Here is a 15289-nt window from a genome sequence, read left to right as displayed (position 1 = left end):
GCTTTGTCAGTTATTTCTGATTTTCTGGCCACCATCACCCTCAAACCCTAAAATACCCTTAGCTAAGCAGGTGCTTATCAATACCCATGCTGTGCAGAGAGCACACTATGAAAATGTTAGGGTGAAAATTAAGTTACATACCATGCAAGGACCAAGAGAACATTCTTAGACACAAGAACATGGAAAAAAAAGAGACAGCAGTAGGATGAGACTCCTGGAATGAACAGCTGCAAGAGGAACCCACCCACCAGTGGCTGCAACTGCTCACAAAGTCATCTCTAATCCCTAGTTCTGATACAGTGTAATACCTTCAGGAAAGAAATAGTACCAAGTACGTGAGTTTCAAACATATTTTACTTATTTGAGAAGCCAGGAAGTTATTTTGGGTTCATTTATATTTGTAAAGAGGATGAAGTAGATAGTGACAACAATAATTGCCATCAAGGCTCTTGGTTGTAGTGCCTTAAAATGGATACATGGTTCTTAAGAGTATAAAAAAATGCTAAGAGTATGAACTATTGCTAAAGCTTGCAAAATTAATCCCAGTTTTATGATATTTATTTTCTTGAAATTAAGCAGGCTAAAATAAGACCACAACTACTTTCACATCTATTCAGAGTACTAATCTAGAATATTTATTTGTCTTTTACTTTGGTAAATTCTTGTGGTAGGGCAGACCATAAAACCAATCCCTCTCAGATCAAAGTCTGACATTAGAGATGGAACTGCACATAAATTAACTTTTTAGCATTCAGTTGGGAAGCTTTCTCCACAGATAATGTTTTAAAATTCTGAAAACTGTTCATATGTTATCTTCTCTCCAACCTTGAAGGAAACATGGCATGAGCTCGCAAGTGAGTTTGACACTTACGTGCAGCAGTTAAAAAAGGAAAGCACTTACCCACTGGCAAAGAACTCACTGGGAGTTAAGGAATTTAGTTCTGAATGCCACTGTTAAAGCCATGGTTTCCTATTCTCCCCAGCCCTCCCAATTCAGTGGAACACCAGTGCAGTAATGCATCACAAGCAGGAAAGCAGGGTGAGAAAAAGAGACTTGACAGATAACAAAGAGGAGAAAACCTTGCAAGGAATCCACTCATGACAGCTCAGGGAACCCAAAGAGCAACAGGGTCCCAGTATTCTACCACACAGACAGCCACTGTGTTCTGTGCTAGTCAGGCCCCTTGGATGTGTGGCTTCCTGACAGACAAAAGAATTGCAATTATCAAGTTCAGAGAACACAAAAGCATGAATTACTACCTAATTCAGTTTCAAGATCATGTGTCACAGTCTTTTAGCTAGTCAGAAGTGGCACAGTGGTTTGTCACCACTGCTGCTGAAGCATCCAAAAGCACCTTTATTTACATTTAGAGTCAAAACTCTGCAAGTATTGACTGAATATTAATTAAAATCATCAGTCCTTCCAAGCAGCTACTAGTGTTTTACATGAAGTCTTACAGGATGCACCTAGAAAACAGTGAAGTTTATTTCATATTTATTAAAAGCGAACAATGCCAACCTTCAGATGGCAACTTCTGGTGACTGGGTTGTACAGGAACAGGTTAAAAAGGTGAGCCAAGAATGGAGCAGGGTGCCCACACAGACCCCTCTGGATATAGCAGTTACTGGTAAATTATGTGTTTACATACACCAATAATACAAACACCTGGGTTCAAGCAAGTGCCTATAGCTGGAGGCATCCCACCTCACTGTATATAAACAAAACCCAAAGCTGTTACTGACTTCAGCAGAAAAATATATTTTAGTACAGGGCCTTTCAAAAATATCTTACCAAATTTTGTATTCTATCAGTAGGTCAGCATATACCACAAGTTAAAACACATCTCATAGTGCTTTGCTGGGACTGCCCTGATATAAGACGAAGAGGCAGATTCCTTTAAAAAAAAAACAAACACTCCTCCCAGCCCCACCAAATCCACAAAACCCCATAGGGAGGACCCTATAGGGTCCTCCAGCCTGGCTGTTGGTTTATGCTCACACACCTTGCTGTGAGCACAGCTGCTGCTTACCAGTACCCAAGGAGGAACTCAGCATCTGAAGTAGTGGTCTAATGGAAAGAACAATGGGGGAAAACAGTATGGGACTGCACTGAGCACTTAGTATTTGCAATTTTACCTCCCTTCTAGTAGTTACAGACCTTTTTACAGATGTAAGCTTTTGCTTAGCTAACTGCTGAGCCTTCAGATTAAAAACCTAACAAATAGCTTAGTCGTTTTCATGCAGAGAATAATCTTCTGTTTTTGTGCAAACAGAAGGCCAAATCTTATTTCCTCAGTAAAAGTTGACTCAACAGAGCTTTCAAAATTGTTTCCAAGTACAGAGCTATATTTTTCAAGGTCCACATAAAACCATTCCACTACAATACTCTCACATAGGTACATAAAAAGGCCCATTTTCCAAGAAACTGGATGCTTATGCAAACTTATGCAAAACATAGCATATTCTTCATTTACACTGCGTTCTGTATTTCTTACTTTCATTTTCTTCTTGAGATAAAAGGAGTCCAGCTGATTAAAAGCTGAATGAAAATCATATAAATAGATGACAGTAATAGATTCTTCATGCTTAAAAGTGGATAATGCATATAAAAACTATAAGCATATAAAAATATATGCATATAAAACAATACATTAAATTTACATACATGAGTAATAAAGTCCACCTAAGAGATATGTATTGATTCACAATATTTGCCACCTGTAAAAAGATGCAACTTGGCTAGAATTACCTAATAATCTTAAAGAGTTTCTATATACTCTGGAAAGAAGTAACAGCAATTTCTGAGATGTTTATAATAATATGGTTATTTTCAGATCCCCAAGATAATGACTTTGTCCCAAAGTATTATTATCAGCTGAGCACCATATGTTTAATGATGTATAAAACAAAAAAAAAAACCCAACTGGTTACTGCTCTTGTATTGTAAAACAGTAGAATCGTTTACCTTGAGTGTTCTCATCCAGCAAAGATAAAGGGAGCACAACATGCTTGTGCATAAATAACCATTTTAGTCTCTCCAAGAAAAAAAAAAAAAATTACCTAAAAAATATACCTATTTAAGTGTAATTCATTTCCTGGGTACATTAAATAATACAGGTACATTAAATAGCTCATGAGTACTAGGAAATAAAATATACATTTGATATTATGGAATGGTGATAAATCACTACTTCAAGATTTAAATCTGCTAAACAACTCTGCCATAAACATGATTATTGAACTGATATTTTCTGATAGTCCCAACTTTTTCTAAGCAAACAATTTATAAAAGGCTAGCAATATAATTTTGTTATATAGCATGTTACCTGTGAAAGATGCCCCTGGAACATTGTGGCATGCTTTATCATAAAAAAAAATAAATCTCAAAATATCAAGATCTCACCATAAGGAACTCTGCTTTGTTTATTTGAAAAGGTAAACTTTTGATTATTCATAACTGCACATTATAAGGTTCTACATTACAAAGAGTTGCAAATTTCTGCAACTTCTTTACCTTGAAGCTAAGAATCAGTGGACTTTCCCTGATTTCAAGGTTTTCATCCCTATAATTTACAAAATAATTTGATTTCTCACCACCTTCCTGTTTTGATGACTAACAGTTTAGATAGCAGCTTCTGTACTTTGATTTGAGAGAGAAGATTTGGCAATCAAGTTTGCTGGTTTGTCTAACCTGGACAGTCTACTCAGATGGAAGGGCAACACAATGTTGTCACTGGCTCCTCTTTATAGGGGTACTCAATTTCCCTGAAGTTCAGAAAGCATCCACCTATTTTGTCCAGAGCAAAGTCTAGTTTGAATCCCAGTGCTGCTGATTTTAAAAAGTAGGCTGTTCACTAGGGATTTGCAGTACAGCACAGTGACGACTGCCAGATACTTTAGTCATTAGAACTGAACATCACTGCCTTTTCTTAATCCTTCATATCCCCAGAACAAGCACAACCTACCCCTATTTTTGCACAGACACTTTCTAGTTACAAGGGAATGGTCTGTTCAACCACATTCACCATGACAGCACATTAACTCATTGTGATTCAGAGCAGATTCAATGTGCAATATCATACTGGCAGAAGGGTTAATTTAGAGGCTTACAAATCTAGAATTAGCTCCTTTAATACCCTTTCCATGCCAGAAGCTTCCATAAGTAGGTTGGGTAAAAAAGTCTTCTCACCAGAACTGAGAGAGAAGTCTCAAAAGTAAGTGACCTTATCCCCTTGGCCTCAAACCTGTGTAAATCTATCAAAATCAGTGGGTACTTAAAGCAAGATGTTTACAGAAGTGCATTACTAGCAGTAATCCTTACTTCTTTCCAAGACAGCTCACTACCATTTTCTTGGCTTCCCCACCATGCACTTCTAGATAGAAGAGCAAATAGAAGCATGCTTAGTCATGAAAAAGGACAAGAATAACCAGCAGCTGTTGCTCAGCTCCCGAAACCAGTTGCTTTATAAAGTTTCCTAAATTTGTTATACAAAAAGGGAAAGAATAGCCAGTTTATAATCTGTATGCTAGCATACAGATTACTTTGCTGGACCCGGCACAAAGGTGTTGGACTGTAAAACATCTTTGAAATTATCTTACATCTTCAAAGTAAGATTTTAAGCACAAGATTGCTGGAAAGGCTTTTTTTTATCAAGCATACTTGGGGTATGTTGACATTACAAAGCAAATGAGACAGACTGGCAAAAGGAACACACATTTTTTTCTTCCATTAAAAGAAGAACATTCTGTCTAGTATTTGGTAATTCTGCTTACATGTATGAAGACAGAATCAGAAAAGAAAGACTGATACATTTCTATCCCTGGAACCAACTACATAAATGATGATCCCCAATGAAGTAAACATCAAAAGATGAATATATATATATATATTTGATTTAGACTAACATTTGGAGTCCATATTCAGAACAGACTCTTATATTTGATACAGGTGTAGTCTGCAAGGACGGCATAAAAATCCTTCTTCACTTGAATTTCAGGGCAGAACTGTCCTACAGAATTCTGCAGAATCCAGTGAAGCTTCTTGGGAATGTGACCGGCTCCTGCAAACCCAGCTGCACACAGCACACAGTTTAAGAATCTAAATTGGCAGGACACGTGCTTAACAAACAATCAGACTTAAAGAATATCTTAAGTGCCCTACTGATTGGGGCCTGCTTGCATTCCACTTGCCCTGGAGAGTAGGAAAGAATGAGATAACAATCCTTAAAGTGTTGTCCTGAGTGAAGAGTTCTTCCTCTGTATTTTAAGTTTACTACTTACCAAACTAAAATTTGAAATTTATTTTAAAAAAATTAAATTAAATCAAAAAAGTAAACTAAAATTTAAAACCCAAATTGAATTAAATTACACTAAAAAACCCCAAATAAATAACACTATAAGGTTGCTAAATATATTAGTAACAACACATTAATACTTGAATTATAATGTAAGTAATTATTACTGAAACTTGACCCTAGAAGATATCTTGACACTGCTTAGCAGCTACTCAAACAGATGCAGTTAAAGCTGCTATTTAGACAACATATTAGTTATCTGTGGTAAATTAAAGTAAAACAAAGCAATGCTTGAATAATAAAAAATGTACATAATTTAGGCTATCTGGAAATATGTATATGTTTACCTTTAAGTACTTGCAGCTTGGCTGCATGTAAAACAAGGGCAGCTTTAAATAGCAGTAGAGAGAATAAAGCCTGGTGTGATCGACATGTGCTCTTGAATCAGCTACACTACAGCACTTTGCTACAAAACAGGAGTATTAGGTAATGTGGAACATAGTGCACAGACCAGATATCCCACAAAGAACTGGGCAATCAATAGTGATTTTTAAAAAAAAAGTTTACCTTGAGCCATCCAAAGGGAAACAGAAAATTAACTGCATTTAGTATGTTTTGTAACAGATTTAGTAACTAATGTCAGAAATACAAGATGAGAGGAAAATGACACATAAATAATACATTTCACTCCCTCTGTTGTTATTGTACACAGAACCTTTTGCTATAATTTCCTACAAGATTAGATTTACTCCCACATATAAGTTCATCTTTTAAATATTTTAAGCTGAAACAAAAGTTTAAGAAACCCGTAAGATAAAAAGGCTTTAGGAATGAAAAGCTACTTCAGCCTCCCAGCTATAGAGTAAGCAACTAAAAAAACCCAACCACAAACTGTATGCCTGGTAAATAAATGTCTCTTACTAAACAACAAGCCCAGTAACAGTAATTATTGAACACTGTGCTATATGGATCACATAACTGTTATGGTTGGAAAAGACTTCTAAGATCACTGAATCCAATTGCCAACAGGCTCCCTACCCCCAGCTACTGGGTCAGAGCCTTTGACTTAAATTGCAGCAAGATTTAAATGCAGTAGACACATCAGTTAAGAAAAGCTGTTAAACTTTTGCATGTGAGCACAGAAACATGTTTTAAGTCCATGAAAATAAATTGGAGACTGAAGTTTACTGATTTTATTCCCAATTGAGCTACTGAATTAAAAGAAATTACAGTGCAGAGAGCTACATTTGCTGATTTCAGACATTTCTGTCAATATTCCATTTTGACACTGTGCTCAAAAGCAACTGGAAAACCTCAAAATGTTGTTTCTGTACTTTCAAAGCTACTGAGCTAAGAGAGCTGATTACCTGTGAAGTCTTTTCAGACTCTGAACTCTCACTGGCTCTATCTCCCCCACCCCATTCTGGCTCTCATTTGTTCACTTTGCCCAAGACTGTTTCAAACAAGACTCTTAAAAATGTATTCAAATGCAAGAATAATTTGTTTTAGTAGAATTTCTAAACCAGGAATTAGCCCTATGGGCCAAAACATGTTCTTGATCATCAATTTATATAACCTCACACTGCAATACTCCAGCCAGAAAAATAAACACTGATCTTGCCCTTACTACTTGTCATCTGTCTGGAATGACTTTTCCTGTCTCTGGATCATTTATACTCACAATGTATATAAACACATAGATGTTAAGTATATATACATCCTTTTGAGTATAAAAAAGAATTTGTAAACTATAACTCTGTAAGAATATACCATGAGAACATGTGAGTGGGGAAAAAATAAAAATGGCAACTTCCTGCCTTTGGAAGGCTGTTAAGGCTGTTTCCACTTATTCCATACACCATTTTCCACAACTATTCAGAATGAAGGCAAGTGGTTATTACATCAAGCCTTCATTAGGATGTGTGGAGAAAACAATTTTTTTTACACAAAAAGAAGAAAAATGTGTACTCATTTGAAAGGTTTTAAAAAACAGAAGAACTATTGACTAAAACTAAGCACAAGAACAGCCAAAAAATAAAAAGAGGCAATGGAACACTCAAAAAAATTGTCTTTAAAGTAATATTAGTTATGTACATTTGCTTTTTTGGGAAAGAGAGAAACACACAGATATACAGCATGTATTAACTAGCCCTATCTGAGTAGTCTTGTGGGACCCCAACTGCATAAAATGCTGTACAAATGCTCCTATGGGCAGAGAAGAAAGGAAAAAGAGGGAGAAAGTTTTTAGAGTTTGGCCAGGTAACTATGCAGAACGAGGACACTCAAGCTAAGAACAGATCTTGGGAAAGAGACAATTGCAGCTGCTCACATGTTGTAAGGAACAAGCAGAAACTGTTGAGAATCAGCAGATGGATTTTGTGACAGGAGGGCTGAGCAGAGAAACACAGGAACAGCAAACTGAACAAAGGCTGGGAAATTAAATCAGGTGGATTGTGACTCAATTATGAGCAGCCTCTTGACCTACAAGGAGGAACAGCTTGCAATTTGTTAGAAGCTCCTGAGAAAGCAATCTTAAGGGGAAGGAATAATTTGGTCAGAAAAATAAGCAAAGGTGATTTTAATGAAAAACAGTTCAATCCATGTGAGAGAAGACAGGTTTAAAGGGACAAGGCAAGAGATGAGGACATGGAAGGAGTGGAGAAGTGAGAGAGACAAGGGCTTAAACAGGAGTTTCGGTGTGAGGAGAAAGAAGACAGGTTTCACGGATGCCATTTAAGGAAAAGCAACAAGGTGTATAAATAGCCTGCAGGGCTGGACCTAAGGGCAAAGCTGTTGGGCAAATTGTAACAAGGGTCCTCAAAAATCAGGAACAGACTCTGATCTTATTGGAACAGCTTTTGGAACTTTCTATCCACATCACTCTGCAGCTAACATTCAAAAAGTGATTTTGGGTTCTCCAATGCTGGCTCAGCATACAGTAAAATAGATTCTCTTAAGCAACTGCTGGAAAGACTTCAGCTGATCTGCTTTAGCAAGCAATGAAATGGCATTTTAATATAAACCCAATCATACAATCCAGGTTATCAAATACCAACATAAAGATGCAGCTTGTCAAATACTGGACTTTTTCAGTATTAGTAACTTCAATGTAGTTTCATGCAAAGCTATTTTTTTTATTTTTAATATTGACAAAATTAAGAGTATTGCTGAGAAAGCAAAGAATTATAATCTTTTCATAAATAACAACATTTGGAAAAATATTTTTGTTTACTGTTGTAAGTTGACCTTTTAACTATCAATCTTACTGTACTATTCAATATTCTGTGCTTCAGTGCTTTCTAGTAAAGAATTCTGCTGAAAGCCATTCAGAAAGGAAGCTTTATTAATATTGGACAAATAAGCCCTTAAAGACAATTCTTAAATATTACTGACAGTAGAAGACATCTAATTCAAATATCTATCCTTTGATTATCTAGTGCAAGCTGAAATAAGGAGTTGCAGCACTAAGTTGCAATACAAGAAAACTCATAGTAAAATACAGTGAGCTTCAGCAGTTAATGAATGTCCACAAACTATAATATCTAAATTATATTATAGTTTTTCTTTTCTTTAAATAGGATTGAAATAACTATTTTGTGCTTTTCCTCAGATTTAGTTTTCATTCCTTTATACAAGCATTTTTAAGATGAAGATACTTGTTTTATTTTGTTTCAATTTCAATTTGGTTTCAGCCACTAGAAGAAGATTTTGCACATCCCAAGATATTAAGAAGTAATTTAAAGTAAATTTATCTTCTGGGAATACAAAGCAAGCAAAAGGCTTTAAGCTACCAGAAAAACTTAAACTATTTTGAAATTATTTTATAGTATGTACTACTACAGCACACCTAAGTCAATTATTATAAATTGCTCTCCACCTCACTGGAACCCAGAAGCCAGAAACATGTTTTGTGCATAAACAAGTAAAACATGGTACTCTCAAACTAAACTTTTTCTATTAACATTTCAGAGGCAAGAAGGAAAATATAGACCCTAGATATTCATCCACAGACAGTAACACATTAATCCGTGTCACATTATCTGAAAATGAGCTTCCAACAGCTTTCCTGGTTATACATATTTTTTTTGTTTGTTTTAATAGCAGCTGGAAAAAAGCTTTCTTATCCAAAGAGTTTTGCCACTGGGTTAGAGGCTGTGTTCATTCTCTCCAAAATGCCAGGCATATCTTTGAGTGTGAAAAGAAAATTAAAAAAAGAAACAGACAAACCTTCCAACAAAGTCATTCAACAACACAGACCTTTGTGAGAGATCTTTCTCTGGAGTAGATCACACAGTTAATTTGCTTTAAATCATATAACTAATACAAAATTTAAAATAACTATTTTTTTAAAAAAAAGGTAATAAATGCATAGGTCTTAATATTACCATCAAAAAGATTGCCAGTGTAAACAAGTCACCATTAGTTTGAGAGCCATCATTCCTTTTTACAACAGAAATAGAAATAATATGAAGTATTAGGAATTCAGTACTGACAAGGAGCCCCAATTTGAGAATTTTCCCCTCTGACCTGCAATTCTGCTCATAAGTAAAGCTATTGTTTCTCTCCCAACTATTTGCATTCCTCCCAAGTTAGCTCAACTGACATTTTGTTCTGTTAGAAAAGAGCTAAAAAAATAAAATAAAATAGAAGAATCCTCCCCCCCCAAAAAAGAGAACTTTTTTCAAGGACAGACTACAGGACTAAAGAAAGTATTGGAAGCTTTTAACCCTGTACCCCCTCACAGTCATCACTCAGAAATAACATGAAGAATATTTTGTTTCACAATTTTCTGCCAATTTGCTCCTGATTCAGTGCATCTTATGTCTGCCTTAGGAAAACTCATTTCTTGACCTCCTATGCTGTTTTCGCAGTTCCAAGAGGATCATCATCAAAACAACTTAAACCCTATATATTTCTTTTAATATCATGTCCAGAAATATTTCTTGTACAGAAATCCTATTTTAGCTTGATGGCTTATACAATAATTCTGAAAGTCTGGTGGAGAATGGAGAATGAACAATGAACATAACTGAATTCTACTATTTCACCTATTTAAAATGCCTTTTCCAGGGCTGTATTTGTTGTTTAAAACTCAGTAGCTTACAGAATTGAAAACTATTATTTTCAATTCTTTTTATTACTAAGATTATTAAATAATATTAAATCCATCCACATGGAGTTCAGTACATGTTAACATTTTGGGGTAGTAAAAGAAAATTTGTTGACAGCAGCTTACATTTTCTTTCACCAGATGACCAAACTAAAAAAAAAAATTAAAATAAAGAGGGCCAAGACGGGGGAAATAAACTCGTAAGAGAGTCTCTAGGATTCTCCCAAACATTCTTTCCTGTCTCTTTCAGGAAGTTACCCAAAAAAAGTCACTCTCAAACCCATCGTACTTCAAACATTCACATACAATACTCACTGTCACATTCTACAGGAAAGAAAAACACCTAAGAAATTTTGAGTAATGAAATGTTCTGAATACCCAATATTCAACAAAAACATCCTACGTATTATATCTTCCAGGCACCCTGGAAGTAGATAGCACTCTTGTTCTATAACGTGCTAAAGAAGTGAAGCATTCTTAATGTATTGCTGTTCAAGTCACAAACTCAAGACAAGGATTAAAAAGCCCCAAATCCTGAACAATGAAAACACTATTTATTAAACTACTACATTAAACATTGAAAGTAATTAAATTCTCATAATGTTCTTGGCAAACAAGAAACTAGTTGTCACATCTAAAAAAAAAAAAAAATCAATTTAAAATACTTTGAGGGTAACCAAGCACTGAGCATTACACTGAGTCCCTTAAATACCATTTAAATAATTTTGCTTGAAGACAGAAATTACAAATAAGCTTCTAATTTAATAATGGATATACAAAGCAACTTTATTTACAGCTTATGGTTTCAGATACCAAACTAAAACATTCAAACACTTTTCTGATTTAAGAATTATATCAATAGGTGTATGCAGATAATGTCAGAAAGCCAACTCTGACCTAAATTTAATTCCCACCTTACTCAGAGCTGTATTTAGTAGTTTCAGGATTACATGAAGGGTAAGAGACGAGAGTACTGCCACCTCGTGCCAGCCAAGTTGAAGCCTAACAAACAAGACTACTGACTGAAACTAACCCCAGAACATGTTCTGCCTTTAAAGTTTGACAGTTATTTGAGATCAGGTGCTTAATCTTGACCCATGAAACAGTATCAGTGTCAGTACTTAAGAACATTTAAACCAATTCTTCAACTAAAAATAATAAAACTCTCTGTACTTAATCATCATCTCTAGCAGCAATTACTATATTTGCTATTTTAACATCATAGTTTTAGTCATAACTGTGATAAATTTCCATCACCAGGGATAGCAGCTTTGGTAATAGATATCTGTTTCAGACTAATTATTTCTGGCTTGGTTTAATTTTTTTGTAAAATATTATGACAGAAAAAAAAAAAAAAGTAAATGTATACATAGTTTGGCAGCTCAAAAGACATATAAAACTTATTTCAAAATGCTCTGATGCATCCATGCTGTTAAAAGGCTCATACATTCTTACTGCATAAATATTTAAATATCCAGGTCAACATAAACTTTAGAAACTTGAAACATATTGTGAAAATTCTCAAGTATACTGACAAGTCTCATGGAAAAAATTCTCTCAGTTTATTCTTTCCTAAAATACATGCACTACCTCAAACATAATGAAAATAACCTGATTTTTTTTCTGTTTCTTTACTGATAAATATAACTCTGCTCAGTGGATATTTCAGTGACTTCTCCCCCAAAGAGTCATTATTACAAGCAATAAAAATGTAAAATAGGAGTACTCACCAATATCAGCTAGAGACGCAGGATCAGAGGCCCCAAGGGTGGCTTCAAACTCCTCCTGAAGACGATAAGCTCTTTGAAGAAGGGACTCAAGCTTATGAATGAATTCAGCACTAATGATATCCTGCAAGAAGAATGGCATTAGAAAACATTCTATTTCTTTACAATCTGTAAGTTTCCTTTGCAAAATCTGAGAATATTGAGCTTTCAAGGGGTAAATTGTGCTACATAAATTTCCTACAAACCACACAAAGACACTTTATAAATACTTCAGCATAAATATATATATTCATCAGAAATATACAAACTTTTCTAAATGTACACATACTTTATTTAGCTTAAAAAAAAAATTTGTGCCTAAAAATATTTTAAAATTACCTGTGATGTTTACTGTATTAGAAATAATGAAAGCCATACAGGCGTACATTTATTTTAAAATATTTTGGCACTTTGTTCATAAGAACAAAGGATTATAAGGTTCAAGCACAGTGTTTTTGAATATTCATAACTTCAGCATCTTTCCCAATACTTTCATCTCTGGTAAGCAGAGATATCCTTGCATATAGTTATGTAAGAAAAGGATGAGCCAAGAGATTTTATGCAGACAAGTAGCATGTTCAATTGCTTGATAATACTGCCAGAAGCAAACACTGATGCAACAGCTATTTCCAAAAAAATGTAAATAAAGCTAGCTCCTTGTCCCCCATCCTCTTCCAAATAACCAACAACAAAAACAAAAAAATAATGCCAGGGAACAAACTTAGATGTCCTTTAAACACAATGCCACTCAACTGGAAATTTGAATTTATTCTCAGTTTTGGTAACTTAATTAGAAGCTGAAAAGATTCAGGTAACAAAACAAGGAATTGTCAGGGCAACAACAGTAGTTTAGAGATTAAGTGTACTCACTTCTACACTTTCTTCTGCAATTGCATCTCCTGCTCCAAGCTTAATGGAACCACAACTTGCTTCATCTTCAACTTGCCTGTTACGAAAAGTCAGTGCCTGCTCCCACCGACGCAGTGCTTCTTCAAAAAGCTCCATACCTAGGGGAGATGGGGAACAACTCCATCCCATCAAATGCTCAGTTTCCATATGTACTGACATTTTAGTCACAGGAAACTAACTAGCTAAGTAGTATTAGTATAGCAGAAATGCAAGTTTCAAAACCAGCAGCAAACTTGGTCTGAAAAAAACAACCAAGCAACCAAAAAAAAAAAAAATATCCAAAAGAGCTATCTGCCTTTTTAATAAGATACAAAAGTTCACAATATGATTAAAGCAACAATGTTCAGAGCATTTTTTTATTATTAACTTTTAAAAATATTTCTATGGCTTACTAGAACAAATAAAGGAATAAAAATATGTATTTTAAAATACACACACCCACAGAACACTGTGAGAAAACACCACATTAATACTGTTTGTCACTTTGCCATAGCCCCAAGAAATTTTTTATATTCATTGTTGGTAGATGCTGAATGCTCTTGTTATACTTTACCCATCAAATATAAATTTTCAGGTGTGGTCACTGGAATATTGACTATCTTGATATCATCTTCATCTGTTTTATCCCATGAATTAGAATTGGCACAAGCACAACTGTGACAAGAGGTGGCACTCTGAACCTTAAAAACAAACAAAAAAAAACCCCCAACATAACAAATCTTGAAGGATGGTTATATGGAGTATCCTTAACACTACAAGCTTGCCAGAGTACGTTAAATCCAAGTTATCTACCTATAAACTGGTTTTACTATGTGCTAAGTACAATGGCCTTTTCAGCATCTCTAATCTTCCATGCAGCTGGTTCAGGAAAGCTGTTCCTGCTCAGTGAACCACTAGGTACATCTGCAGTGCAAGTTAACAGATATTCAAGAGCCTTAAAACACTTGTACTTACCGAGGCCAGACTCTGGACTGAACCAGAGTATTTACTGAAAAGTCCCCCATTTGCATAGAGACAAGACTGAGATCCTTTTTCCTTGGTAGAGCTCAGTGAAAGTGTCAAGTTTTGCCGACTACTGGAACAACTAGAATCTAACAGATACACTGATTTTAAAGTTATGCAAATTCAAAACATTGTATCTTTTGTTAGTAAGATGTATAAAGAACTGCACTTACTCCTTACATTAACTTCACCTTAGAAGCAAAAAACCCTATTTTTGTATTTACAGTTCTATATAAGAAAGTACAAATTAGAGCAGTCAATAGTTGTAACAATAAGCATGCATTTGACTATAATTATTCTCTCACCCTGTAAGAACTTTAATCTGCTTTTCTCAGTATTGGGAAAATACTGCAAATCCCATTGTTAATATACTATTAATTTAAGAAGTTTTAATACAAATTCTTAATTAAAACTTCAGCTTTAAGAACATGATCAGCTTATTTATTAACACTGCAATTTTCCCCCTATTTGCACAATTTCTACTTCAACAATTCTTCAACTTACTCAGCATTAAATGAAAATAGTTTATTTTAGCACTCCTGTTATGCATACCCCTCTACTTCCCCTCCAAGACACAAACAGAAAAAACTTGAGGGTTCCTTCATGTACCTTTTTCTGAAGCAGCTGCTTTGGCACACTCTAATACCAGGTGACTTGGTTCCCATGGTGGCACTTTCTTGTTTTTCTTTCCTCGTCTTCTTTTAAAATGATGGGCCAGAAAGAGAACAGATATTGCACTCACAGCTGTTACTGCAAAAAGCTTCTTTAACCCAGGGGAAAGATTAATCTGAAAATAAAAGAGTGTGACTTCATTAGAAAAGTGTGCTCCTGAACTCCCACCTTTCCTCATACCCTCCTTTTGGTGTGTTCAGCCTAGGCTGAAGCTTGTCTGAGGGATGTAAGAGATGCTTCTGTCACACATCCTGAGAAACAATCAGAAGCACAGGAACATGATTAACCACTTCTCAAAATTTGTGATGATTGGGGACTGTTAACAAAGGGACTGGTGGGACACAGTGAGTATACTGAGGGACATACTGCAGCACTAAGAACTATAAGGTATATTGGAACCCACAAACTGTGAGGATCTAAGTGTTTTAATGCAGGGCTTCAGTTAATTCTCTAACAGCAATAAAATACTGAGACGGAGTTCACTGTTCACCACTAGGATATTTTCTTGCACTGTAAAAGAGTGGATGAAAACTAAA

General features: G+C 35.2%; 1 protein-coding gene across 3 annotated transcripts in view; it reads right to left on the bottom strand.

Moving 5' to 3' along the window:
• Positions 1-15289, bottom strand: part of MIGA1 (mitoguardin 1) — a 35440-nt gene that overhangs the window by 16454 nt on the left and 3697 nt on the right. For all 3 annotated transcript variants that reach the window (XM_071750498.1, XM_071750499.1, XM_071750497.1), the window contains exons 3-7: positions 14691-14868; positions 14034-14170; positions 13633-13759; positions 13041-13177; positions 12135-12255 (exon numbers count right to left, since the gene is read on the bottom strand). In XM_071750498.1, the coding sequence (XP_071606599.1) occupies positions 12135-12255; positions 13041-13177; positions 13633-13759; positions 14034-14170; positions 14691-14868 (700 nt within the window). The remainder of the gene's footprint in view (positions 1-12134; positions 12256-13040; positions 13178-13632; positions 13760-14033; positions 14171-14690; positions 14869-15289) is intronic.

This window comes from Heliangelus exortis, chromosome 8 (assembly GCF_036169615.1).
Source record: "Heliangelus exortis chromosome 8, bHelExo1.hap1, whole genome shotgun sequence".
Taxonomy (NCBI): domain Eukaryota; kingdom Metazoa; phylum Chordata; class Aves; order Apodiformes; family Trochilidae; genus Heliangelus; species Heliangelus exortis.
Note: the sequence above shows the minus strand (reverse complement) of the source record. Positions and strands in the feature narration are given on the sequence as shown.